At 42.4% G+C, this 27,651-nt stretch overlaps 1 protein-coding gene across 1 annotated transcript; it reads left to right on the top strand.

Moving 5' to 3' along the window:
- Nucleotides 1–27,651, top strand: MUSK (muscle associated receptor tyrosine kinase; the record flags this gene model as incomplete). Its single annotated transcript, XM_080362195.1, has 7 exons — nucleotides 1–79; nucleotides 4,327–4,453; nucleotides 7,078–7,229; nucleotides 8,960–9,087; nucleotides 9,611–9,752; nucleotides 26,467–26,591; nucleotides 27,514–27,651. The coding sequence occupies 7 exons, from the start codon at nucleotides 1–3 to the stop codon at nucleotides 27,649–27,651; spliced, it is 891 nt and encodes a 296-aa protein (XP_080218321.1).

Raw genomic sequence — 27,651 nt, 5'->3', positions numbered from 1 at the left:
ATGAACGACCTGCTGAAGGTGCCCCTGGTCCATGTCCTCACCCTGGCAGCCCTCAGCGTGGCCGAGACTCTCCCAAAAGGTTTGCCTGAAGGGGCTTTTTCTGCTGCTTGCTGAGAGAGGTTTTGCAAAGGGGAAGGTGTCTCTGGTAATGGTGGGGTGGGTGGTGCGGTAGTGTTCCCGTCACGTGCAGAAGTGTGCTGCCTTCAGCAGTCACTGCTTTTAGGAAGATAAAAGCGAGAACAATCTCATATTTGTGCCTGGGACTGAAGGTTCTTTGTCCAGTGAGAGCACATAGTCCCGTTGTAATGGGCAGGGGAAATGTTTGGGTTTAGCCTGGGTGGGATGGACATTTCTCATGTCAAAGGAAGCTTGCAGGTTTTAATGGCTGGTAGCAACCCATTGCTGGAGAACCCAAGATCTGTGGTGTTCTGCATGCCTGTGTATGCTTATAAGTATATAAAGATCAAAGAAGAAGTAAATAGCTATGGTGTTTTTACAGAGCGTATGTATATAAATACAAATATGCATGGTTTCTATTGCATGTAACATAAAAGTTATTATACCTTCCTCTCTTGTGTGCACACATGCTCACAGACACAGGGACAAACACTTTTAGCCAATATGAGAACTGAAAAAAATCTATTTAGAAAAGCCTTTGAGGTACAAAGCACAACAATGGTCTTCTGGACATACTGTCTTGTAAACCTGTGGACAAAAGGTTTTGTTGCACTATGATTGCCGGAAGCCATTCAAAGCATATCAGAAACTTTGCAGCTTCAGGAAAACAAAACAAAACAAAACCAAAAAAATCTAAAGGAGGATGCCAGTAGTCACCTCTTAGGCCAACACTGATGCTCTTGCAGGGCTGTGCTCACACAATTGTTGGTCAGGTTGGCCTCAAAATGGAAAAAAACCACAGTGTCTTCTTTACTAAAAACTTTTGAAAGAAAAACTATTGTTTTCCTAAGGCATTAAAATGACTTGATGAATGTTGGTCTTTTTGAAAGTTATGGTAAGACAGGATTGGAGAGACAAGAAACAGAAACAGAAAAGGGATTGTTTTTTTTCCTGGTGGCATCATGCAGTGAAGAGTTATGCATCCTTTCCTAAAATGTCACAGGTGACAGAGTTGCCGAGTTTCCTGAGAGAAGCTGAAACACGACTGTAGCCCAGTGATGCTTGTAGACATTTTGCAGCATTAGCTGGAAACACAATTGAGTGGTTTTTGGCTGAAGAAACTGCAGTGTCTGCAGGTGTCTGCAGTACTGCAGGGGACACTGGCTCCATTTTCCACTTGGCTTTGTTTGCCTGGCTTGTCGTGTTTCGAAAATGTGAATCCAGAACCAAAGCCAAGCAACCTGGGAGCTTCTGGTGGGCTGGGGATAGAAGGGCATTTGGCTTTCTGATGGGGCCCATGACCGGCCTTGGGTCATTCTGCTGTTTCAGGAAACCACAGCTGACACCCAGAGAAATGGCACCTGTGTGGCTTTACAGATATACAAGTTAATTGATTTTCAGTGTTATTTAAAGCCACAGGTCTACCTAAAAAAATGTCAGAGAGCCCCACTTGATGTGCACAGAAAGGTCTGGGGCCATTTCTATATGCCGATAAGATATGTCTGTACATCTCTTGGATTTTATTTTCCCCATGTTCAATTCTGGTAACGAAGACAGCAGAAGTTTTGATCACTTTCCTGAGGAATCACGGTCTAACACCAACACTTGTGCTTTTTGGATAGCTTTTAGAAGCAGGCAACATCTCAGCCATTTTGGGGCTCTCTCGCTACCTCACAATAAAATGGCGGCGCGCGCCAGCACTTGCTGTCCCCTGCAGACACCTCGTGTCCTCCAGCCGCCCGCCCGCTGTCCCCACACCCGGCTACAGGAGCCGTGCCCTCACCTCCCTGCTGGCCCAGCGCTCGGTTTAATATTGGAAAGGTAAAAAACAGCATATGGGAAAGCGACACATTGCTTTTTTTTGCTTTTTGAGGATGTAGAACTTGGGAAGGCAGCTGTAAAAAAAGCCCAAAAAGTTCCCAGTCTGCTTTTACTATAGCCAAGGTGCTATCAGTTTGGACAGTATTTTGTATAAGTATGAGGATTGATTCTGGCCTAAGAACTGTGTGCTGGTTTTCAGAAGGTGCCAGATCAGACCCCATGTGGGCAATATTGCTAAGAATACTTCTCTCACATGTTGAATTAAAGAGATACTGTGAAAGTACTTAACTGTTTCTAGTGAATTTATTCAATACATAAAACTGACAGCCCTTGTTTGTCCAAATAATAAAATACTGTCATTATGCATACTGACTCTTGGTACAAATCTAGCTTTATTCTTCATAAGATGGTCATGCTTATCGTGACAACGCAGTTATAAAACTAGTTGCTTTGAATTTTGGTAACCATAAAAATTTACATTTCTCAGGGTTAAATAAGCATCCTTCCAGAGATCAAGGCATGTAGACAATAGCAATAAAAACATACTGTATAAAATTGGATTGTAAAATTCCATTTCAGCCAAACTTAAAGCCATCAAAACCCAACAAACTCTGTCATGAAATAGCAGCGTTCCCTTTGAAGTAGACAGGGTTGCCATTCGTGGCAGTTATTCTCCTAAGACAACCTTTGGTAGCAGAGAAGTTTAGGCTTTATGAAAATTTTCCACTGGCCTGGGATTTGTCTGGGGTGCAACGTGGATGGTTACTTCTATTTAGTGTGACCTGAAATGACTCAATAAATTGAAGCCTGATACAATTCAAAGCAGTGATCTTAAACAAAGAATCTGACACGGATGTGTTTTAACTTATGTTTAGTTAATAAAATCTGTAGTTCTACCTTGGCTGTAGTTTTAGAATCTTTTTATAAAAGTATAGTCATTACCGCTTATGAAATGTGAAGTCACAGAATTTAGAAATATTACTAAGGTAGATTTGTTCTAATGACATTACAAAAACATTAGAACTTTTACATAAATGTGATAGTGGAAGGTGATCCTCTCTTTCTCTAGCTTAATTGCAGCTGAACTCCAATGACATTCTAATGTTTACTCCCATATAAACCAAAAAAACATTGAGATAAAAGCCTTCTATTATTCCAAGACACTTAAATGGGAGTATCTTGTATTTTGCCTTCCCCTACTTTTTTGAGGGAGGTGTGAAACTGATGTAGTGTATTTTTTTTGCCTAAATTTAAATCTAATTGTACTGAAGAGAGTCAGAAGATATAGTATGTGCAGGACTGTCCTGTGAAAAGACGCACAGTGAACCAGATACTGCTGCAGTCAGTGAGGAACAGGAAGATTCCCGTGTCTGCTGAACATTTTCGAGGTGGTATGTCAGGAACATGGTATGAAACTAGTTCATCTCAGCACAGCTGTCAATGAAATCCAGTACAACAAATACTGGATGAGTATCCCTCACAGCCATAGATGAGAAGTCATTCAAGTGTCTTTGGAGGCAATGGCTGCAATGTATACCATGCGCAGGGAAAGCGGTTTGCTACATGGAGCCTTTGATCCCTTCCAGCTGTGCTTCAAGACTCTCACCAGGGTGATGGAAAATGTTTCTAAATATATGTTCAAATAATGCTTGATAACAGGTCTGTGATAATAAACATCAGACACAGCTATGAGACTTCTAACCGTGGTGTTGCTTGTTAGAAAAGGTGATGAAAAGGGGATGTGTGCAGTCCACATCACAAATCTGGAAGACCTGGAAGGCCTTTCTGAGCCTGGTTTTGTAAAATGTAGTTCTGTATAACAGGACTGTTTTAAAAAGGAGAAATAGTTGAGTGGAACAAATGCAGTATTAATGGTGAAGAAGCCCAAATCTCATGCACTATGCATTAACAAGGAGGCATTGTGCCCACTCCAGGGACAGGTCAGTTTGGCTTTGATTGGTGTGCTGTTCCTTGCACTTCCAGCCCATGCAATGCCACCCCCATAGCAGGGGGACAACCTTAACTTTGTCCTTGCTGTATGGCATCCACTCCTGTGCACCTTGTGGGAGAGGACTGTTAGAAACAAGGCACACACTGGACTTGTTAGATCTGCCCCATGCTTGGGTCACCCTGTTTTGCACCCTAAAGAGAGCACAAGGGAAAATGCAAAACCTGCAACAAGCAAGAGAAGGCTGGAGCTACAAATGCAGAGGTACCTGTATTACAGTGAACACATGGAGGGTATGCAAAACACCTCTGTGCTGGGGAAAAAGCCATGGAGTGACCCTCCAAGGACACAGCAGCCTCTACGTAAGGGGTCTGGCCAGCATTCATGCCTCTCTTCAGGAGGCACCAGGAGGTTTTCTCATTTTCTCTTCCTTCACACAGCTCCCTTGATCAGCACGCCTCTGGAAACTGTGGATGCACTGGTAGAGGACGTCGCCAAGTTTGTCTGCGTAGTGGAGTCGTACCCTGAGCCAGAGATTACGTGGACACGTAACAGCATTCCCATCAGGTAGGGAGCAGCCCCAGCCCTCTCCATAATCTTCTGCCAAAATTATCAGTGCTTTTCTTCCTGATAAAGGAGATATCTGGAAACACGCAAAACAGAAGAGGATGAGATGCTGTAATTATATAGGAGTCTGTGTTCCTTAGGGAGTGATAGGAACACCTGGGGGTTGCTCTTGCAGATTCACACACTTGAGTTTGGATATGGTTTCTGCTGCAAGAAATGCAAGGAGCTTGCTTTTCAGCTTCAGACAATGCAATGGTCTCTTCCTCTGTTTATACATTTACGAAAGAGTTGGATGCTGCATAATATTTAAAAGGAGCATTGCCACACTTGTTGCATGAGTGTCTGTAATGTGCTTGGAAACTTTGCATGGCAGGGGTTCTAATCCTCTGACCCTGGCCTTGTTGCAGGATAGAGTACTATATTTCCATAGATGTTATTTCCAAGTCAGGTCACCTTTCTCCTAATTCCTTCTCCATCAGTGACGCCATGCCTGAAAATCAAATGTGGGAAAGGAAGCCGTTCATGGAGGACCATGAAGATCACATACCTTTTTCTCTCAATGATCTTTAAAATTTCACTCTTGATGTTCTAAGGTCATATGAAAACCAGATTGTTTCTCACTCCAGTCCCCACTTTCAGAAGCTGAACACACCCTTCTAAAAGCTATCTCATCTCTCTGAGACACAGTGCTTTTATTAGAACGTAGACCAAGAAGGAAAATACTGATCAAAAAACCTCTGCTGGTGAGGCCAGAGTGCTCAGGTGCTTCATTCACTGAGGCTTCTGGAGCAACATTACTAGCAGCAACTATTTCACTTTAGCACTAATAGTCAGTGCTGCTGGATGCAAAAGCTCAGACCAAACACAAGGAAACAGGCTGAAAATATTTTTGTTACTTTCTAAGAGCATGGATGAATGTATTTGTGTGATGGAAAAGCATCAGATCAGTGGATTTTTATTTCTGAAAAAAACACATAAATATGTTTATGTGCTTCTGTGTTTGTATGTATCAGACTTCAAATGGGTTAGTTATTGCAAGCAATAAACATTAGTTCTTTTATTTACAAAATTTTCTTCTCCTGCCAAGGCCCCAGCACCCTGAACAAATGGCTAAGCTAGCCTTGAAAACAAAACAGTGTGTAAACATTCAGCTTCAATGGGAATAGTGCCAGGACAGAGGCTCTTGTCAGCACTAGTCTTCTGGAAGTGCCTTTCTTTTTGGCACCAAAACTCATGCAAGTCAAGCAGCAGGTGCCCTGCAGTAAGGGAAATGGTTACCTGCCCCATCTCCCAGGACAGAGCTGCCCGGGATGAGCCTTCCTCAGGGGAGGAATGGAATGGACCTGCACCTCTTGCACCATGTATGAGTTCATCATACTCCTTCTTACCAGAGTGAGAAAGTGTAGCGAGATACAAGACTGAGAGGTGACAGGCTGTTGAAAGGAAATATGTGTCTGTACCACCACAATTGGCACATTCAGGTTACTCAGTGGCTGCTGTACGATTTTTAACAGTAAAGGACAAAACAGGACATATTTAGGCATTAGGTATTTGTGATACCTTGGCAGTCAATCCTTGGGTCAAATCCCTTTTGCTACTGTTCTCCAGAATCAAAGGCAAGTTGAATGAAACTCCTTCCAAAAAGCTTCAATGAAGGTGTGAAAATCAAACATGAGGGAATTTATTAAATGTTACGCAAACCTTCTTCCACTGAAGTTTTATTGTAGTTTTCCAGTTTTGCAACCAAAATCTGAGATCAGCCTCTCCTTTCTCTCCACCTTTCTTTCTGTCTCTCCCTTGATTTCGCACACACACACACACACGTATCCCCACATCTCCTTACTCACATATAGGATTGATCTTTGCTCCGCAGACTATGTTAAAATATCCTGTACCTTTGTTGCTTCAACTTCAGGGCTTTTCTTGACTTTTCTGAAGTCTCTAGGTTAAAGCCTACTGTCCTATAGCTATCTATAGCTAAACTATAGCTATCCTTGCATCCTCTAATGTTTAGATGGCTTCTTTTCTTCAGCACATTTCTTTCTTTGCTTTCTCCCTGCATACCCCCCCACTCCGTCCCCGACAAAACCACTCCTGGATGCAGACACAAAACCACTTGAGTTTTGGTTTGTGTCTTTTTTTCATGTTAACAATCTTTCCATAACATGATCTTCCTAGTAAGAAAAAAAAGAATCTGAAGGAGGTTTCTTTAAAAGTCTCCAGCCAGTTCCAGTTGCTATATAAGCAGTCCTTCCCTTGCAGAGAAGTCCTTCCCTTGAGTGATTATATGTAAAACAGGACCCAGCTGGATAAGAGTACTTATGCTCATGCATGTCCTCGGCCAGACAGAAATCCAACTGTGATATTTCCTTTACCAGTACCTGACTGACAGAAGAATTGCCACCATGCTGGTGGTGGTCAGAAACTGCATGGTCTAGCGGGGACCAAACCAAATCTTAAGGCCCACCTCAAAATTTTCAGTGCCTTACCTTCTCTTTGCAGGTAGAAAATAACAAGTAAACCATATTGCCATTTGTAGAGTCACCAGCCGTCTGCAGATACAAATGCTATTGCCCCTGTATGTCCCTGGCTGTCACCCTGACAGACTGTGCTGTGTCCTGCAGGCTGTTTGACACTCGGTACAGCATCCAGAGGAACGGGCAGCTCCTGACCATTCTGAGCGTGGAGGACAGTGACGATGGGGTCTATTGCTGCACAGCGGACAATGGGGTTGGAGCGGCCGTGCAGAGCTGCGGGGCTCTCCAAGTGAAAATGCGTAAGTGGGAATGTAATTTCTTCCTGACACCACAGAATTATAGAATCATAGAATAGTTTGGGTTGGAAGGGACCTTCAAAGCTCATCTAGACCAGCCACCTGCAATGAGCAGGGACATCTTCACCCCGATCAGGTTGCTCAGAGCCCCGTCCAGCCTGGCCTGAGATGTCTCCAGGGATGGTTCATCCACCACCTCTCTGGGCAACCTGGGCCAGGGTTTCACCACCCTCAGTGTAAATAATTTCTTCCTCATGTTTGGTCTGAATCTCCCCTCCTTTAGTTTAAAACCATCACCCCTTGTCCTATACCATGTGTGTGTGTAATTGAGGGCCTGAGCAGACCCCAAGTGTGGCCCCCTGGAGTCTGTGTTCAGGGCAGATCCATGTTCCTGTGGGGCTGTGGGCAACCCCTTGAGGCAAAGACATAGCATATTGAATCATATCTTGACTGAAAGCAGTTGTGATTATTGATTTTGAATTACACACATTCATGCTGGTAACAGGGGAACTGTTTGCATAGCAGAGGATGAAAAACAATGCTTTGAAGAATGCACTTTTTACAAAACTTCATAAAAGCAGTACAATTTGATAGACTAGACCTCTGTAGTCATACCGCATAAATACCTTGTGAATTTTAAACAGAAGATTTCTCTAATCACCTTTATGTCTGAGTATGTAAAAAGCAAGTAAGTTCTGTTCAGATATTCTTAATAGCAGTCTTGAAAGGTCTGGAGCACCATGGTGTAAATCTCATAACTCCACAAGCAAGGCAGAGGACTGGTTCTTGGAAAAGACTATATATGTGCTGAGCTTGGTGAAGCTGAACTCACATGGCTGAAGTTATTTACACGAACACTCAAAAGGGCAGCTGAGATATATCCTGGCTAAAGCATCTGTTTGTAGGAAAGGATTGTTTGTGCTAATGAGCATGACCCTCCAGATCTGGTAATTCTGGGGCTCTTCAGCACCCCAGTCACCTGCAGATGGGGGCCGGGAGATGATGCTCTCTGAAGGCTACTTTTCCGCTGGTTCAGTAGTGTGCAAGGGAGACAAACCTTCATATGTCCCAAAAGGCTGAGGTGAAGAAGATGAAGATCATTTCACTCCCAGCTTGGAGTAAGCTAAGCCATGTTTTTCTTTGGGTGAAATGAATTTAAATTTGTCCCATATTAATTTCAAGGGAATGTGATTTTTTTTTTTTTTTTTTTTTTTCCTTTAGGGATCCTTTCTTCTTTTTACTAGCATAGTTATAAATCCTTCCATTAGGGACATTAATTCAGTTTACATGCCCTCTGGCTGAGCCTGGAGACAAGCCTGGGTTAAAACTATTTCAAAACCAATTCACTCCAGATCTGAGCTTTCACGCAAGACACTGTTTATGCAGTGAAGAATGTCAAAACCTGGAATGCAAATGTTCTTCACTATTGGAAATACTCTTATCTGGATTTGGATTTTAGCCCAGGATCTAATTCAAACGGCTGATAAACTCCACTCCTGAAAACAAATAACCCATGCAAGTTAGCTGCTTTTGAGTCCATAAACTGAAACTCTGAATGCTGTGCTTTAGAAATTCTTTTCTTTCCAAGGCAGCTCATGACCTACTAAGACCGCTTTATCTTTCAGGAATGGACAGAAAAAGCAGCAGAGAATTTGTTATCGTTTTTGAACTTGTCCTGCTCTAGTATCTCTTAGCTGCAGTTCAACTTTAATTTTTGACTTTTAAAATTTTAGGACCCAAAATAACCCGACCACCTATAAATGTGGAAATAATAGAAGGGTTAAAGGCTGTTCTTCCATGCACTACTGTGGGGAATCCAAAGCCTTCAGTTTCATGGATCAAAGGAGAAATGGTTGTAAAGGTGAGTAGAGAATGAAATTTAAGTAATGTTAAGTATTTGCTAGATGTACTGTGTTAAAATATTAACATAAATTACAACAGTTGTAAATTCTAGTTGCTAGGAAGCAGGCTTTTGGAAAATCCAAGGCTCAGCACATAAATGTCTGCATCTGCAATAATTTTGCCTATAAACCAAACATTCTCTGTATATCTATATTTTACATTATATATATTTATTACTACTAAGTGTGGCCAAATTATGCTGAATGCACTTGTGAATGTTTCCATAAATAAGAGCTGCTGAGCTGCTTAGCTGAGACTCAGGGCTCTTTGAAGTCATAATTCACTGATCTGCAAAAAGAAGGATGGGTGAGTGTGTCACACCAATTCTGAGCAGGAAGAGCTGACCCTAAGTCCTTCAGTTTCAGGACAATACACATAATTTTCATGTGTGTAAGCCCAACCTTTGCAAGAACATATTTGATGCTGCTTGCATGCAGCTTGCATGTAGAATCCTCCAACTTGATCCCTCCTTCCTCCATCAGGAGAACGCCCGCATTGCTGTCCTTGATTCAGGGAATTTAAGGATCCACAATGTTCAGAGAGAAGATGCAGGACAATATCGGTGTGTAGCAAGGAACAGCCTGGGCACAGCCTATTCAAAACCTGCAACAGTGGTTGTGGAAGGTGAGTAGTGCTTGCACTGAGCTCCAGCTCCATGTGCCAGCTCCTCCTGTATATCTGGATAACCTGAATTAACCTGAGGTATCACATTGATGTTGACAAAAATATCTTAGAGGGTGACCAAAAGGCAGAAAAAGGGAAGGGAAGAGGAAAAGGAAAGAAGGAAAGGAAAGGAAAGGAAAGGAAAGGAAAGGAAAGGAAAGGAAAGGAAAGGAAAGGAAAGGAAAGGAAAGGAAAGGAAAGGAAAGGAAAGGAAAAGAAAGGAAAGGAAAGGAAAGGAAAGGAAAGGAAAGGAAAGGAAAGGAAAGGAAAGGAAAGGAAAGGAGGAGAAATAGAAAAAGTTTCTCCACACCTGCTCCTATAGCTGGTTGATAGTGAAGTGGACAATCTGTGGAGGGCCCTTGTCCATGGCTGTTGTGTCTCTAGTGTGATATTTGTCAGTGTAAGGATTCCCAAATATGTTTTTCCTTCTGACTGATGGTTTCCAATATGCCAGCTTATTTCTTGTTCCAAAAGTCACACCAGACCCATGAGTTATCCACTATGGCTTGTGAAGAAGGACAAGTAGAAAGCTAATGGCCCTGGAAACTTGCAGCAAAAAGCCTGATCAGAGAGAGCTGTAGCTGCAAATAGTGGAGCATTTCGCAGCATTACATGTATATTGCTGTCCATTTCCTCTGATTTTCCATCTGAATTGGTTGATTCTTCAGGTAAACAGAGCTTCTCTCTTTGAGAACTTGAAAATTTTCTGTCCAGTAAACCAAACACCGGATTGATTTTTCAGTTTCTGGTCTTTATGTGCTCCGTGTCTGTCTCTTGTTTACAGAAGATGTTTGCTTTGTGGTACAAATCATCACCAGTTTCAGAGTATTGAGACCAGTGGACTGCAGGGAACTCAAATGTAGGCAATGAAGCATTCAGTGTTCCTGAATCCTGTAAGAGAAGTTGGGTTAAGCAAGATTTTTTGGTGTGGGAGGAGGGTTGACTGACTCAGTAGATGAACTAATTTATATTTCTTATTCAGAGTGACTGTACTGTAGAAAGAGGGGAAGGGTCTCCATTTGCATAGTAAGCTTCAAAAGACTGTTGTAAGTTTCATTTGGCCCAAGACTGTCAAAGGTTACTTAAGGTGCATCCCATTTCTAAGATGACCATTATCTTCTGGGGACAGGGTCAGGTGTATTAGATCCAAGTAAAAATTACTGCATGTCTGCCGTTCCCCTAAAAAATGCATTCATTTCTCAGTTTGCAGTTTTTCTTTTTATTTTTTTATAATATTTACACATACAGACTTCAAGTATGTTAGAAATTCCTTAAATAGCTCTAAAACAGGAAGGCAACTGTTCCTAATCTAGATTCAGAGCTGTACTTCTGCTGAGCTAAAAGTGATGGGGCAAATTGAAGACACTAACGTCTGGTGGTGAACAGCTTGGATCCTGGGTTTTGATTTGACCCCATCAATGAGACAGTGGCCAAAGGCTTGTCAGGAATTAACTATGGATGTCAAATACTCAGTGTCATGCATACAAGTCCCTCTCCATGTTGAAGGGCCTCAGGCACTGTGATTTTGTTGCTCCGAATCTACCAGAGTCAGTTAGGGATTCTAAAAGCAGGCTGGAACTGCACCAAGATCCAGGCTGCTAAGGTTAATGTCTTGTTTTGTCCCTGCCTCCAGAATTATACAGCTGCCTGTTAATTTAAGGAATGGCAAAATAATCCACAAATACCCTAATTGCAAAGGAGAGCCTGTATGTGCTCTTGTCAAAATGAGGAAGGCTAGTTCTCAATTAATCAATGGGATCAGTACTCCCACACAAACTTTCTCCTCGTGTTCCATTCATAAGTTGTGTGAACAAAGCAATGTTCTTCTCCAGTGGTAGGACACTCATATAATTTACCTCATTTCAGGCTGCCACCCAAACTAGACTGATGCATGTTTGTTTTACTTTTTTGACTTCCAAAATCCAAAGGTAATAATCCTGACTGCAGCTTGCTGTGTATACAGATCAGTTCCCCTCCAATATTTTAGATTAATTCTCATAGATATTTAGCATTACATACATATGCACATACCTGTATATGCACGCAGATATGTGCACAAACATGCATCCCTCTCATGCACCTCATTATTTTTAGTATCACTCTCCTCCTACCTTTTCTACCCCTGTAGTATCAGCATTTTAAAATAACTCCAAGTAAATAATAATCTAAAATTACTCAATACAGGAGCATAACATTTGCAAGGTTCAGAGAATTTATGAAAATATGGTGTTTGTTGGTTCTCTGTAATAACATTACAATATTTTTTTCTTTAATCTTAGTGCTACCATTCACTGGAGTTACCACTCTGCATAGTGTGGCTTGATATTAAAATAAAATTACTAAGCATGGCTGGTTAACTATGAATATTTAATCCTGAAGCAAATGGACATTCGAAGAACAGTGCAAATATTTATGCCTAGCTAAATCTAAATCAGGTGTGTCCTGATTTCTGACAGAGATTTCTAGTTTTCTGTTGTCAGTTTCCATTTTAATGGATTCTGTGTTAGTCCTGTGATTCCTTTCAGGCACTGTTCAAAGTGCAGAGCTGTCTAACTTGAAAGACTGAATCTCTGTCTCTTGCATGTGGTCAGGCTCCTTAATACACGTAAGGTCAGGCACAGGCTTAAATGACTTACTGAAGCTGGGCCCAGAATCTACAGCAAGCATGAAATCGATTAAATTATCTTTGCTGGATCCCCTCATTCAAGCTGATTATAACCTTGGCCCAGGCATTTACACCAATGCCTTTACAGTCCTACTTCATGTCTGATTTCAGCAGTCCAGGATAGAACAGTCTTAAAAGTGCTGCTATTTTGATTTTCCAAATATTTGCCCCCTGTTCCATGTTGCCTTTCCTCAACTTTTGTACTACTGACATCTATTTATTACTTTTAAAGCAAAGCTTTGATATTTTTAGAGCTTTATTATTTTAAAAGATCTATTCTTTTAAAGCAAAGTTAAAAAATTTGAGCAATGATTTAATGTGAATAGTCAGGAAAAAGAAAGCAGTGGAGGCCTTTCTTACTGGAAATGATTTTTCATTTGTTCCTGATATTTGTTAGCAAATGGAGAGAAGGAGACAAGGATGCTCTCGGTGCTGCCCTGCATGGGCTGGTCCCTGTTCAGCGCAGCCTCTTTGTCTGCCAGGGCACAATTCAGTCACCAGAGTTCAGGTGATGAACTAGTGAACTCTAACCAGTTGGTGACCTTTAATGTCCAGAACTGGGTTAAGATTTTAACTAAAAGAGTTCAGAAAAGCCTGTTCTTTTGGACTGTGTTTTTTGCCAAGTTTGGGGCAAAGCCACATAAATTTGGACATGTGATGATGAAGCAGATTCTTTTCTTAAAAGGCAGAATGATCCTGATTGCTGGTTCTGTGGGAAGAGCTGAGATCTTCATTGGGAATAGTGCTGAGCCCACAGAGAGCATTGCTCTCACTGAAAGGCTGCCTGGGGCACCTGGAGGGTGTTAGCAGGAGAAGCAAATCATGGGGCATCCCCTTCATTTGACACCAGGGATTGGGCACAGAAGGTGAGGGATGGGAAAGGAAAACTAGAGGCCAGCATTGGCCAAGAGAGCCAAGTGAGAGACCATGAAAGGTAGGCAGCCCTCCTGCTGAAGCAGGTTTGCACACTATTTTACAATCTTGGTGTGTTCTGTAGCAATAAAATGACACACCTCTGGTTTAGCTCCCAGGGAACACCTCGGAGGAGCAGGGTTGGTTCTTTCTGACATGTGCTGGAGACACTATGAAGTGTTTCTCCACCAGCAGGCTGGTTTCCAGTGTGCAGGAGCTGCATGAGTGTACTGAGTCAGTATTCCTCCATTCAGTTCCTTTGTCAAATCAGTCACAGCCCGTGTAACTTATGCAAAAAAGGACTAGCAGAAGTACTGGCATGAGGCACAAGTGCAATAGGCAGAAACAAGCCTTCTCCACAGCGCTCTGCAAAGGAAAACCAATGATCACTTTGCTGGTTCTGTTAAAATTAGGGTGTGAGGATCACTTCCTATTGCTCCTATACATCCAGAAATGGCTACAGGAGGTAACTTGTGCACTGAGATAAAGGATCAATATGATAATCTTGGCTGTTTGCCATTAAACATGTTTTTAATTTCCTAGAGGTTACGTTTCTGACTTGTAGTTTTGTAATAATTTCCTATAATCTTAGAGCATTTTTCTAATTAGCTGTTTAATTGCTATGTTATTGGTTTTGATAATGAACACTTGTGCTAACCCTGGAACAGAAGTGAAGCAGTACCTTGCCAAAGGATTTAGACAAATTTCCTGTTGATTGCTGTACTGATGCCCAAAGTGAATCTGTGGCTGAAGAGTTCCTGGATGATTCCAAGACTCAGGAATATGGTGGAACAGAAACTTTTGCTTGCTGACCTGATCTGTAGTTCACACTGATGTCTGAAGGCTGTAGGTTATTGACAAGATGTTGGCTGAGGTGGCTAAAATGTTCCATCTAGTTTTATCTGAAGACCAGTCCTTTGGAAATAAATGGGAGAGCAACTATTGCTTTCAGTAATGTTGAGAGTTGTCTCAAATGCAGGAATTCCCACTGATGTAAGTGGAAACTGAGGGAAGGGTATAGAATTTTAGCCTGTGCCAAGAATGCATTTCTTGGTCCTTGCCTGAGCGTATTAGATCTGTAGGGTTTGCGTGATAGGCAGCATTGGTGAGACATCATCTGCTTTTTTTCCTTCATGTATTGGACAGCTGTTTGTGTAACATAGGCTGTAGAACAGGAGGAATTTCAGTTTTCATTGCTATTTGCAGTGACGTTGATCCAGTCCACTGTTAAGACCAGTTCAGCAAAAGCTATGAAAGAGCTCATCAGGTTAACTTCTGGGCCTGCTGCCTAGAACTCTACACCCTCTATGGTCCTCACAGTTTGACATGTGTAACAATGATATTTTCCATACCCATTATGTATAAATTGTGTGACATTGAAAGAACACGTTTAAAGCCATGAACTCTTGCCTGGTAGAGGCATGGGAATATTCCTGTTATGAGCATAATTGTCACTTAGACACAGAGAGAAGCTGCCTGGTAGGCTGGTAGGTGTTTCTTCTGTTGCCTGATAGGTGAATTTTTTCTTTTTAACTGTATGAAACAAATTCCACTGGATGGTTTTGCTTTAATCTCTTGCTGTACTTTTCAGGTGTGGTGCTTATAGCCAATATTTAAAGTGTAATATACATAATTTCCGCATAAAATAAGACAATTCTACAGACAAACAAGAGTAAACCAGGATGTTTTGTGATGACTTGGTCACCTCACTTGGGATCTGTATTCTGAAATAGTTTTGTGCTTTGTTTTGGAGAATGTTTCCTTCTCTCTGGGGCTGGAGGGAGGAAAGTGCCACTTTATGAATTGGTAGAATGGGCTTCTGTTCTATATGTCCTTAATTCTTTAAAACAGAAAAGTCACAAAAGAAATTGAAAAGTCAACTGTTAATTGCTTACAGTTTAGAAGTAACAGCTGTATATAGATGAGGCATAAGGTTATAAATTTCTTTATCAGCCTAATTACTAGCTTCAACTATAGAAAAAGCATTTTCTGGAAACTGAGTTATTGCTATTAACATGTATGGAGGGTTGTGGTGGATTAGGCACTAACACAACTGAAGGTAGAATATTCTTCTGAATGTTCTTCCTTCCATTCCAACAGAAGCACATGTGTGGAAGTGCTCTGCTGTAGGAAGACAGTCTGAATCGTCTACTGTGCTTTTTAGCCTTGTGTACTTGGACTTTGTGTGCAGAAATCCTGAAAAACGGGGGTTTTTCTTCCCCTAAGGATAAAGAACAAGCTTCCTGTTGTGCCTTTCTAGGCGTTGCACCAAGCCAGTGAAACCTTCAATGGCTTCAGTTTGCCCAGTGATGCATTTTTAATGTTGAACAAGAAAGAAAAAAGCCATAAACCTATGGACTGTAATGTGATCAGCAAGAGTACACAGACAGTACTGTTCATTGTGTACTGAGTTAGATGCACCTCCATCTTGTGATTTACATGAAGTGGAGCTCGATCTCCAGCCTGTGGCACCAGAGAGTTGTTGAATTCAGGAGTTTTGGAGTGTACTGTGTGATAAGGTTTGGTTTTGAAGTAACCACTGTACAAACACATATATAGAAATTGGCAGTCATAAATCTGCCAGGAAACAAATGAACAAATTAGCTAGGACAAGTACTGGAAGATCCAATATGCTCATCAAGAAACTAACTGTATTCTCCATAGATTTAATTTAATTTTTGGATCAAATCTTCCCTTCAGTTTCCAGCTGGCTGAACAGGGCATTGTTTGAAGGCTACCAATCCTTTTTTTTTTTCCAGGCGATTTCATTCATCCCTCTGTCAAAGTGTTGCTGCTCCACATCCTCCTGTGCCGCTATGTGACAGCACATGAAGCAAACATATCAAAACAAGGGCAGAAGCAATATTCCTCACTCTCTCCTGACTTAGACTTTGTCTGTTTTTGCATTCCAACTCTTGCAGATAGAAGTCTTTTCCTGCCCACAGTTTATTGCTTATTACTAGCTACTAAAATAATACTCTGCCACAGGCCACAAAAATGTTCCCCTATAAGCCACTTGTGAGAGCCGCATTACCCTTAAAACTAGGAAAGTTTTCCTTGGAGAATCGTCCCTTCAGAGGAAAAGATCTGCCAGGACATGGGTAGATTTGATCTAGAATTTTTTTAATAGTTTTATCTAATTCTTGGATGCAGTGAGGGGACAGCAGACTAGATGACAATAGAAAGCAATGCTTTGGCTATTTAGTGAACAGACTATGCTAACAAAATTCAAAGCACTAGATACTTTTGTCCATTCTGTGGACCTCTTACCTATAGTCCTGGGACAAATTTGCATCACAGATAAATCCAAAGACAAGAAAGTCACACCACAATTCAAGTAATAAGAATGAAAGTACGTATTTAGTCCAGCTAATCTGTCAATTTGAATGGGCCACATTCCAGAGATGGGCCCTATTTCAAGTAAAAACTGACTCCAGATGTGCCATTCAGGAAGTTTTCTATAGTTTTGTGTCAACACGTCTGTGCTTGGTGTAGCCGAAATGGGAAAGGGAGATACCACAAGACCACCAAAGCAGCCACTCAGCCAGCACTGCTACCCTGATCTTGCCACTTTACCGTAGATCTGCTATTGACATGAAATCAGAGTTTTTTGTCTGTGCTGTCTTCTAAGGTAGGATATTTTGGGAGCAATGGATTGCCTAATAGCGGACTGACGAGGAAGTCTGAAGTTTTGCTTTTAAGTGTTGGACAAAATTTCCTGGGGGAAATTCCAATACCGACACTGAGGAAGAGTGTTTGTTTCTGTCGTGGGCAGAGGCAGAAACTCTGGGAAATGATTGCCTTCCTAGTCCATGGTGTTGCTGGTATGTGTACTGACAGACAGTGTCCTATGGTAGTTGATGGTGAAAACTGCAGTTTGCTGTTCAAAATTGCAAGAGGTTTCAGGGGAGGGGGCATTACAGGGGAAGAAAATAGTACTGAGGTTGCCTGTAATTACACCAAAGTAATTGACTGGCCTAAGCGGGGTGGCCTGGGCGTAACTGAAAGCCCAGAATATCTCATTTAATCTCCTCCTACCTACTGCACTCACCGTCATCATCCCGAGGTTCTCAGATGCTGCAGATACAACTGTACCCTTAATTACAGGGTAACAGGGCAAGCCACAGGAGAAAGAAAACTGTCCCTGACCTTAGGCAAATGAACAAACCAGTGTGAGCTATTCAGTTGATTGCTGAGGCTTGCTCTGCTGCAACGCAGCAACAAGGTGCACACTACTTTCGAGTAATTGTCACGGAGTGGCGTCCTGCACTGGAGAGCTGCAAAACAGGCCTTCCAGGAGCAGATTTCCAACAAGGCATATAAAAGCAATTCTTTCTTAATGGGAATTTGAGGTTCCTATTTCCCTTTTGCAAAACCTCTTTCCCCTAACAAAGAGTTTGGAAACGCACTGAAAAATATATGAAGTTCTCACACCATTGCATGAATTGAGTTTTTAAGAAAAACATAGATATTGTAGATAAAACCCCTCTGGCTTGTAAACTGTGTTGGTACCTGGGAAGCATATGCTTCCTGCACAACAAAGAAAGTTAAAGATAAAGAACATCCACAGCTATCAGATAAAGGGGGGCAGAGCAAACTGGTACAACTATCCTGAAGTGACTGTGTTTTTACACTGATAAACCAAGATAGAGTTGGGGCTGAAGACAGAAAAAGGGAGGTTTTGAAGGCATCCTTGAAATGGTATAGAATCTATTTAGAAATCCGGTTTTGATAAGTTGTCTGTACTACTGAAGCCGATGTTTTCTGTTCTCCAAGGTCCTCTTCCATTGTTTTCACTCAGGTAGCCTTGGTGGAGGTGAAAGCCCCGGTCTTATTTAAAACTATGACTGACTCTTCTAAACTGTACAACTCTAGATGTTGTTTCTAGCACTAACGCCAGTTCTACTGTCACACAATATTTCCAGGGTGTATATTCCTATAGTATGGAACAGAAGGTGCCTGCTGTTGTGCTGCTCTGTGTAGGAATGGTGCCCTCACCTATCTGAAATTGAATGTAGCCCAGGCAGCCCCTCCTGGAAAGGACATCTCAAACTAGGCATTGAGAACAGAGAACAAAGACGGATCTCTGCGTTCGGAGGGACTAGCAGAATTTTTGGCTTTAAAAACGAAGCATGCACAGTGGATAATGTGAACAGGGAACAGGTTACTTGCTGTCACCCCAAAATAAGGAACATCCTAGCACCTACTGCCAGCAGCACTTTAAAATAGATGAAAGGAAGTACTTTCCACATGGTGTGTAATTAGATTTATGGCACTGCTGTTACCATTGGTAGAAACCAGATGTCAGGATGCTGCAGGGCTTATCTCAGTTTTGGGTATCCCAGTGATTCCCATAATTGTCTGCTCTATTCCTGAGAGTGTGAGAGAGGCAGACTTGTGTGCAGCTGTGGATATTTCAGTATGTGCAGGCAGATTGGTAGCCTTAGCAGAGGTCGTGATGGGTCATGATCGTGACTGGAATAAGCAGAAGACTTGCTCTTTGGCTCAGGAGGCTGAGAACTTCTTTTTCAGTTTCACATGCAGTAACAGGTAATGGCAGAGTTAAATGGCACATAGTTTGCCTCCATATTGTAGAAAAACCAGAGCATGGGGAGGTTTAGAAGGCTCTTTCCTTCTAAGAAACCAGACACATACATACAACTAGTGCTGACATGAAAAGCATTTCCTTATTCATTTCCTTGGGAAGTAATTTGAACATGTTATCCTCACTTGTCCTTGAATCTGGTGTTTGCTCTGTATATAGAAATGAACACTTGTACAGAACAGGTTTTATATAGTTACACAGGATATAAGCTATCTATTTACATTTTACTCCTGGTTATTATAGCTTTACATATTTGCAGGGTTTGCTTTTAGGATTCCAGAGACAACTACATGTGATACAAAGTCTTTCACAGCTGAGAAGTTCCTGTGCTGGCTGGTGCATTTAACATTACAGGAGTCCTTCCGCTGATGCAAATTGTCCTACCATCCATAAATCTTGAAGCTCACCTTAAAATTAGATTACCTTGAATAGGTATTGCCTTGTTAAGAAAAACTTGCTTTGATTTTAGACCGCAGGCCTTAGAATCTGAGGGCATATGCTTCAGGATGGAGATACTGCGGTTTCCTCCATCTTCCACATAGATATTGGATTGTTCCTGCCATCCATCTCACAGCCTCAGGCTCCTGATTGAGTGTCTAAGTGTTGCTGTGCTGTCTGGCCTGTGCTTAATGAGGTGTTAGAACTGCTGCAAGACCCAAACCTCCCAAATCATGCATCTGGAGCCAGAAGAGCATGGAGCTTTTGAGATTTTGTACAAAACATTGATATATCAAATTGGTTGGAGGGTTCTTCTCCCAGATTATCATGATAACCAGGTGAGGGGCAGGCAGGAGATGAAGCACTGCTTGCTTACAGTGCTTCCACAGGTTCCTCTACTGGGCCCCCATACCTAATAGTGCTGTTCCTTGAGAAATAATACAGTGGCTGCGTGCATTTCCTACACCATTTGTACATGTTGGGTTGTTTTGTTTTGTTTTGGTTTGGTTTGGTTTTGTTTGTTTGTTTTGTGTTTTGTTTTTTTTTGTTTGTTTGTTTGTTTTGTTTTGTTTTGTTTTTCTTTTGATAATCTGTATACACGTGGCTCTCTGGCAATAAGTATGTTTGGATGGGGACTAAATACAAATAGGTAAGCAATTTGACAGAGATAAGTGGAAGTGCCTCATATCAGCTTTGCCTGTGGCATTTTGCTCCTTTCTGTGATTACTTGGTAGGCTTGAAAAAAGAAAAAAATTGCAGTTTTCATAAGAAACACTCAGAGATCAAAGTGAAACTGACCTTGCAATTATCTTTGGATTTAATTATTAACCCAGTAGTTTTGGAAGCGGGTGGAAGGGTGGCAGCATGCCCTGAGCAGAGGCAGAGGTACAATTTGAGCCATTCCCATGCGGAGGTATGTGGCGAGCTATGTGCAGAGCCCACTGCTGATGCTGTGAGAGGAGCTGCTGACTGTGCCTAATGAAGATTTCTTCTGTTCTCCAAGCTGGTTTTTGGTCTTGTCATGTCAGCTGCAAAAACTGCGCCTCAGTTGTCCAACCCTGGCTCTTGGCATGTGATTATCTGCTGCACTGTTGTGGTTTAATCACAGCCTGCAACTAGGACCATGCAGCAGCTTGCTCATCTCCCCTCCTAAATGGGATAGGGGAGAGAATCAAAAGGGCAGGGAGAAATTCATGGGTTAAGATAAGAACAGTTTAATAGGACAGCAAAGGAAGAGAAAATAATAATAATAATAATAATAATAATAAAAAAACCCAACAACAACAACAACAATAATAATAATAACAACAACAACAACAATAACTATCTATATCTATATCTATATCAAAATATGCACAATGCTATTGCTCACCACCCAGTGATACCCAGCTTGTTCCCGAGCAATGACTGTGAATTCCAGTCCTGTACAGCTGATCCCAGAAGAAGAGAGATCTGGACAGCAGTTCGTGCTCAAACACAATCACACTGAACAGCTAGTCCCAGCCAAAAAAGAGCACCCCAGTCTTGAACAGCTGATCCCAGAAGAAGAGAAAAGAGCCAGAAAAGCCAGCCCAGCTATATATGGAGCATGATGTGGACACTAGTAGTAGGGAATATCTCATTGACCAGCCTGGATGTCAGTCTAGGTGCTGTCCTGTTGTGCTCCCTCTCAGCTTGTATGTGCACCTGCAGCTGGAAAGTTGAGAAAGTCCTTGATCTCCTTAGCAACAGCCAAAACATCAGTCAGTCCTCACATTGTTTTCATACCAACTCCAAAACACAGCCTAGCTACTGAAAAGAAAAAATGAACTATGTCCACGGCAAGTTCAATGTGTTATCACATTATTCTCATACTAAATCCATGACAAAAGACTATACTAGCTACTAAAAATAAAAGATTCTAACTATTGTGAAGAAATTTAATTCGATCCCAGCAAAAACAGTGCACTCACACAGCTTGGCGTGGCTACCTCTGCAACTCCTGATCTGCAAGTGTGACATGTGGTGTGTTCCTAGCCCTGTTATTTTAAGAGTTGTTGAGATTTTACACTGGTCAATTTGAAATGTCAGAAAACACAAATGCTGCCACTTTATATGTGTTTACAAATGCATTTGTCAGATGCTGCCTCATCTGTCACCAGTAGGAAGGAAATGATAGCCCCTCTGCTTGTTACCTCTCCTTGACTGTCTGGGTTATGCTTGTCAGGAAAAGTGTATGGGTGTGAGATGAATGAAACTGAACCAGGATTTAGATGACTGCACTTCTCACTGGCAAAAGACTGCGAACAAGTTGGCACGAGTTTATGGTTCTTCAGAGCATATAGGTGGCAAGCATAAAAGACATGTTACGCATTAGTAAACAAAGTCCAAGCCCAAAGAATTCCTCTGTAGAGAAGCAGACATTTCAATCTGTCACTCTTTAGGTATGAAAAAGCTACATTGGTAAATGCAAACAAAAAGTGTTTGCAGTTTAGCTCCTAAATGCTCACACATGAATAGTGCGCAGCACAAAGGCTTTGCCAGGGTATATATGTTAGGAAAGTTTGTGAGGTGATGTGTAGCTTACCAGTTCTCCCAGCAATGCAGATACATTGGTTCTCAACACAGCATCAGCTGTAACGGAGGAAAACACCTTTTGCACATGGGAGTTGCTTTTACCCACTGTATTTTGCAGATTAGCTGGAAAATTTTCAATGTAAGGCCTGGCTGTAATCACCAAAAATGCTAGTTTTCATGACAAAAGCAAACCGACCAGGGAAAGTGGAGCAGGTTGAGATATCAGATCTGGCAGTATGGACATAGCAGGTCTAGCTCACGTGTTAGACCAGGCTCAGACTGCAGTGGGAAGGGAGCGTGCACCCATTGTCACAAAGTGGTTGCTGATACAGGTTTAGCTCTCGGTGGGCTTATCTTGGTTTGGACTACTTGGTATGCTTTACACTACACCAGAACCAGTAATAAACTCATGGATGGGAATACGCGCGGATGTTGACAGGCTGGGTTAATTCACTTACATTGGCTGTTGCTGGTGTTCTCTGAAAACTGAGGTTCACCAAAGCCAGTGGAGGCTCTGGCAAAAAAACCACCCCACACCCTAAAACCAGTGCTTGACTGGGCCTGGTGCATCAAAGCCAATGTTAAGTCTTTGAAAGCCTGACTAGAAGAGACTTTCTCCTGCAGCAGGGCTGTTTGCACGAGGATTCCTGTGAGCTCTGGGCATCATTTTGTCATTTTCCAAAAGCAGCAGCATGGCCCCAGGCCATGCAGGGAGCAGCCTGGGTGCAGAATGGCTCAATCTAGCCTGCTGCAACAAAAATAAAAGCCTTACCCAGTCAGGGGGGCAGACATCCTCCAAGGCTGCAGGATTTGCCCCAAACCCTGGAAATGAAACACAGATCAGCCAGAGACGACAGGAAAACAAAGTCACCTGGAAAGAGTTAGCCGTTCAGACTGGGGGATGGGATTGGGACCCTGCTTTAATCTTTTTATAGTATAAAAGTTTCGTGACTGAATTAAAGCCCTACTGTTTGGACTGGATGATGTTACCTAATTCTCAGAAATGAGAGCAGCTGGCTGTGGTGCAGATACCTCCTAGCAAGCCCTGCAGTGCACAGCACATCATTTAGCAGAGCTGTAAAAGAAAGGACATTTATGAGGGGGCTTGAGAAGGAAACTTTATGTGCTGGCTTGGCTTTTAGCTGGCCAGATTTCATTTCCATCTCCTCAGTTTTATTTTACACTTAAATAAATGGAACCCTCTTCACTCACCTTCCCTAACATTTTTTCGCATGCCTTTGGGTAAATTCTGTGCTGAGATCCTGAGGGTCTTGACGAAAATATTGTTAACCTTGTGGTGATGCAGCTAAACAGGCAAAAGTCCTGTCAAAATACACTTTTGTGAGGATTTGGAAAAGGATGGCAGGTAACAGAGATGTTAAAAATCACCTGATTGTTGGGAATTTTCACTTTGTGGCAAAATTGAAACAAAACCATGTCCTGAGCCCACCAAATACCGTGAATTTCACAATCATTTATTGACATTTCCTATTCCTTCCTCTTCAGCCTTTCCCGCACCTCTCTCTGACAGTTGCTCAGGTTGACACCATCAGTGTTGCCATTTCTTCCTTGGCTTTGCCTCTTTTCTTTCTTTGCCTAATACTGTGGGGAAAAACAAAACAAAACAAAACAAATAACAACACAAGACCTCATTGTTTTGGGGCCTGGGTTCTTCCATTTAGCTACAGGACAGATTTTCTTGCTGGTAAGTTTGCCAGAATGGACCTTGAGCTCAGCCTGGTGGTCTTGCTCTGCTTTGCACTGGTGGAAGGTAGCACTGGCTGCTCTTGCACAACCCATCCTGGCTTTTCCACACCACCTCAGTCTGCTGGCAGTGGCAGTGTGGCGTCATCCACCCATAGGTTATGGGGCTGAGAAACAGCTGATTCTATTTTTTTTAATGCTGTTTCCCAAAGCAATGAAAAGCGCTTTGGAAAATGTGTCCCTGTGTATGCCGTTCTGCGGTGCTTCAAAGCCCATTGGGAGGTGGGGAATCCAGCCCTTGGCTCAGGGAATTTCTTACTTGGAAAAAAAAAAAGTAAAAAACCAGGTTATTCCATTCACAGTATCTATAGTTAAGTACCTAAGTTGAATAGCTAAACTTTAGGTAACTTAAAAGCATGTGAATGTAAGTACTTGAAATGTTAAAGCATTAAATCTGCAACTTCAATTTTGAAAGCCCTGGAAATGCACACACTGGCCCTGGGGGTAATAGGAGCTTCCATTCTTCCATACACTGGAAATAATCTTATTCCAATATTGGTCTACTTTTATTCAGTTATCCCTCCTTGTGCTAAGTAATACACCTGCAGTACTTTCCACAAGAAATGTGAATGCTTAGTAGTCATGGCTGGAATTTTTTACCCCTGTATTTGGTGTTTTAGGCTTAAATGGCCTGACCCTTTGTCTTCCCTATGCTGGCAGTATTAATTAAGCTGGGCAGGACCTGAGCAGCAGAGTTGTCAGGATGGCAGTGTCCCAGCAGCACACTGGGAAACTGACAGCAGCATGAGAAAAGCATGAGGAGCCACATTCTGGGTCTGGGAGCTGGCTGCAATGGGAGCCATGTGCGCGTAACTGCTGCCAGGGGACTGGCCCAAAAGTTTAGTGTTTCTCTGAACAAAATATAAAAGCAATTATAAGCTTGGCCTGGGATGCTCACTGCTGAATTCATAGACATCTGGTGTTAATGGCCTGAAGTGAAACTTCAGGCAAAGGTTTCATTTTGCTTATTATTCATCAGGAAAGTCCCTGGCCAACAACTCCAGCTTTCCTTCTTAGCGTCGGAGCTTCATACTTGCTGTGCTGAGGGGCAGGGGGGATGCAGCAGCTCCAGTGCTGCTCTGCTTTGACTTCAAGCAAGTGGCGCCATGCGTCAGCAGTGAGGGACTGCTTGGAGACCACAGAGGAATTAAGAAGCTAGATGTAACACATGTCCTTCCACTCTTTTCACTTCACTGACATTCAATTTAATCTTCCTAAAAACTGCTGCCCAGAAACCTGTTGAATGGCTGTGCTCCTAGGACAAAACATTTCTATGCTGAAGTATAGTCCTACTGCTGCCTATTCACAAGCAAAAGATGCTTTTGGGCTCTTTGTTAACACAAATCTCAGTCCCTTCCCGGGCCATGACTTGGTGAAAGGACTATGTGGAAAACATATACTTTTTAAAATTCCAGCTGAAATTTTGCACATGAAGTGTTCCCATCCCAAATGGTGGGGACAGATGTTCAGTTTCTGAAGAGATTCTTATTGGTCTCCTAGTTACTCTGCACTACAAGTCTCCATCTAGGAGCAACCAGCAGCCAGTGCCAGCAGGTGTGTCAGGAAAGCAGAGACACAGAAGACTGTAACATGATCAGATATGTTGGTAAGGAGAAGCATACAGAGAGAAAAAGTGGCAATCAAGGTATCAGACTTGTCTGGGAACTCCAAGAGAAACTCCTCTGTCTACTAAAATTTCCAATGGAGGCTTTTAATCATTGCTGTGCAGGCCAGAAGACAGAGACTGAGAATTACTCTCCAAGCATGAGAAACTGGAGTAAGGAGTGGCAAAGAGCTATTCAGCCTGCTTCTGCACAGACATTCAGACATCTCCATTAAAAATTTTGGGTCAAAACTAGACTGTTCCCCATGGGAAATATCTCTCTTCTCTGCTTTCCTCTATGCGGTCCAAGTATAGAAGCTGAAATACAGCTTGTGAAGGCCATCAGAGTTGTGTTTCTGGGTTGAAATATATTTTTAGCAAAAGTACTTGGGTTTTTATTTTCACAAAGAAAAAAAAATGGAGCAGGGAAGTGCTTGTCTTGCTTATCTTCAAACTGCCCAGTAACCGTAGTACCACAAATGAAGCAAGAGCAGTAGAGTTGAAAAGTCACTTTAAAAACGTACTTTCCTCCTGCAATCTCAGCTTCCTAAAGTCTTTGCTGACCATTAGCCCATAACTTGATGTTAGACTTTGTCCCCTTAGGTTATGTTGTTGTGGCATGGAAAATGCTGAGGTTTGCAGCTCTCAAGTCCTAATCACTGTCATCACACCAAGGAGCTTATCTGACCCTTAAGCTTCATAGTATGTGACTTTGCTAGTGGTCCCCCTTGATGGTTTTGAACAAGTTTCACTGAGGCCACCCTTGGCAGGTCAGCACAGTAACTTGCTGAGTATTTGTTGTAGTCTGTCCCACCTGCATGCTGCCAATGATTTCACCCTTATTTTTTTTTGCATGCCACCTCCTCTGAGGCATTGAACTCAGACAATGTAGACATTTCCAGAGGTAAAATTTTGGTCTTTAAGGTGCAGAACATAACCATACTGATCACCTTCTTTCTCCTCCTTGTCCCTTTTCCAAGGTTGTCACTCACTGAGAAGTCTGTGTTGTGCTCTGCTTTTGTTTGTGGGGCCATGGTTTATTTCAAGACCTGTCTGTGAGGATTCATCCTCATGCCAACACAGCCACAGCTTCATGTTGCCATTTAACTAGCACCTTTGTGTTCTCCTGCAGTTTTTGCCAGAATCCTGAAGGCTCCCGAATCCCAAAATATCACCTTTGGGTCTGTGGTGACACTGCGGTGCACAGCGACCGGCCTTCCAGTCCCCACGATCTCCTGGCTGGAAAATGGGAAAGCTGTAAGTGTCTCTTTTTTTTTTTCATGCTTTTGGCACCAAATGGCTAGTCGCATCTGGAAACACAGCCCAGGGACTAAAGTGTGGGGCTGGGAGCCACTGCCCATGGTTTCTATTCCTACCTTACTTAACACCTCACTGTGCAATCAAGTTGAGCCCTCATGGCTTCCTTGCTGCAGTTTTGTCCTCTGCAAAACACTCTCCACCTTCTCCAGGGTGTTGCATGGGTTAATTTGTTAGCCTGAGTTGGATAGCCTGAGTTGAAGAAAGCTTTTAGATATTTACCACCTTCTGCTGAGCCAGGGTTTCTAGGATTTTATTGTGAGTTTAAGTGTTTCTGCAGCCACCTTTCCTCTCCTTTCTCCTAATGTGATAAGAATAACATGGCAAAATTGCTTATTTGGCAAAATTGCTTATTTGACAAAATAACACAAGCTGAGGTAGTTAGGTAGAGCAAACTTTCTTGAGACAAAATACCTGAGGGACAGCATATATGCACAGCCTATTTGCAGATTAATAGATCTGAAATTTTCAACACTGACCTAGGTGACACAGTGAAGTATGTCACCAATTTATTCCTGGCTAGAAGCATGTCCTCATGAAAGGCACACCATCTTTAGCAGCAGGCACCAAGAGGTGCAAATCCATTGCTTCTCACAGGAAATTGTTCCATGGTCTAATTATCCTGACCATTTAAAATAGGTGCCTGCTTTGATTTCGTCTGGCTTTCATGTCCATGTATAGGCTATTACAATGTCTTCCCTTCAGCTGAACTAAAGAGCTGCCCGACACCTGATATTGCTTCCCCAGGACTGAGCAGAGCACCACAGTCACAGCAGCTCTGCAGGCTGAGCCTGCCAAGGGTTTCCTCCAGTCTTCACACAGTTATGATGAACGAACTTTATACTCCATGGTCTTTCAACAGCTTTTGTTAAGGATGTGGGCCCCAGGGTGTGATGGTGTGGAGGCAGGTGGAGCAGCCACTGTGTGCAGGCTGGCTATTTGCCTCCACTCCTCCTCACTAATCACTTGTCAGCCCCAAGTCCTTCTGGCCACCAGCTAG

The sequence above is a fragment of the Nesoenas mayeri genome (genome assembly GCF_963082525.1).
Source record: "Nesoenas mayeri genome assembly, chromosome: Z".
In the NCBI taxonomy this organism is placed as follows: Eukaryota; Metazoa; Chordata; class Aves; order Columbiformes; family Columbidae; genus Nesoenas; species Nesoenas mayeri.
This window is presented reverse-complemented; position numbering and strand designations above follow the sequence as displayed.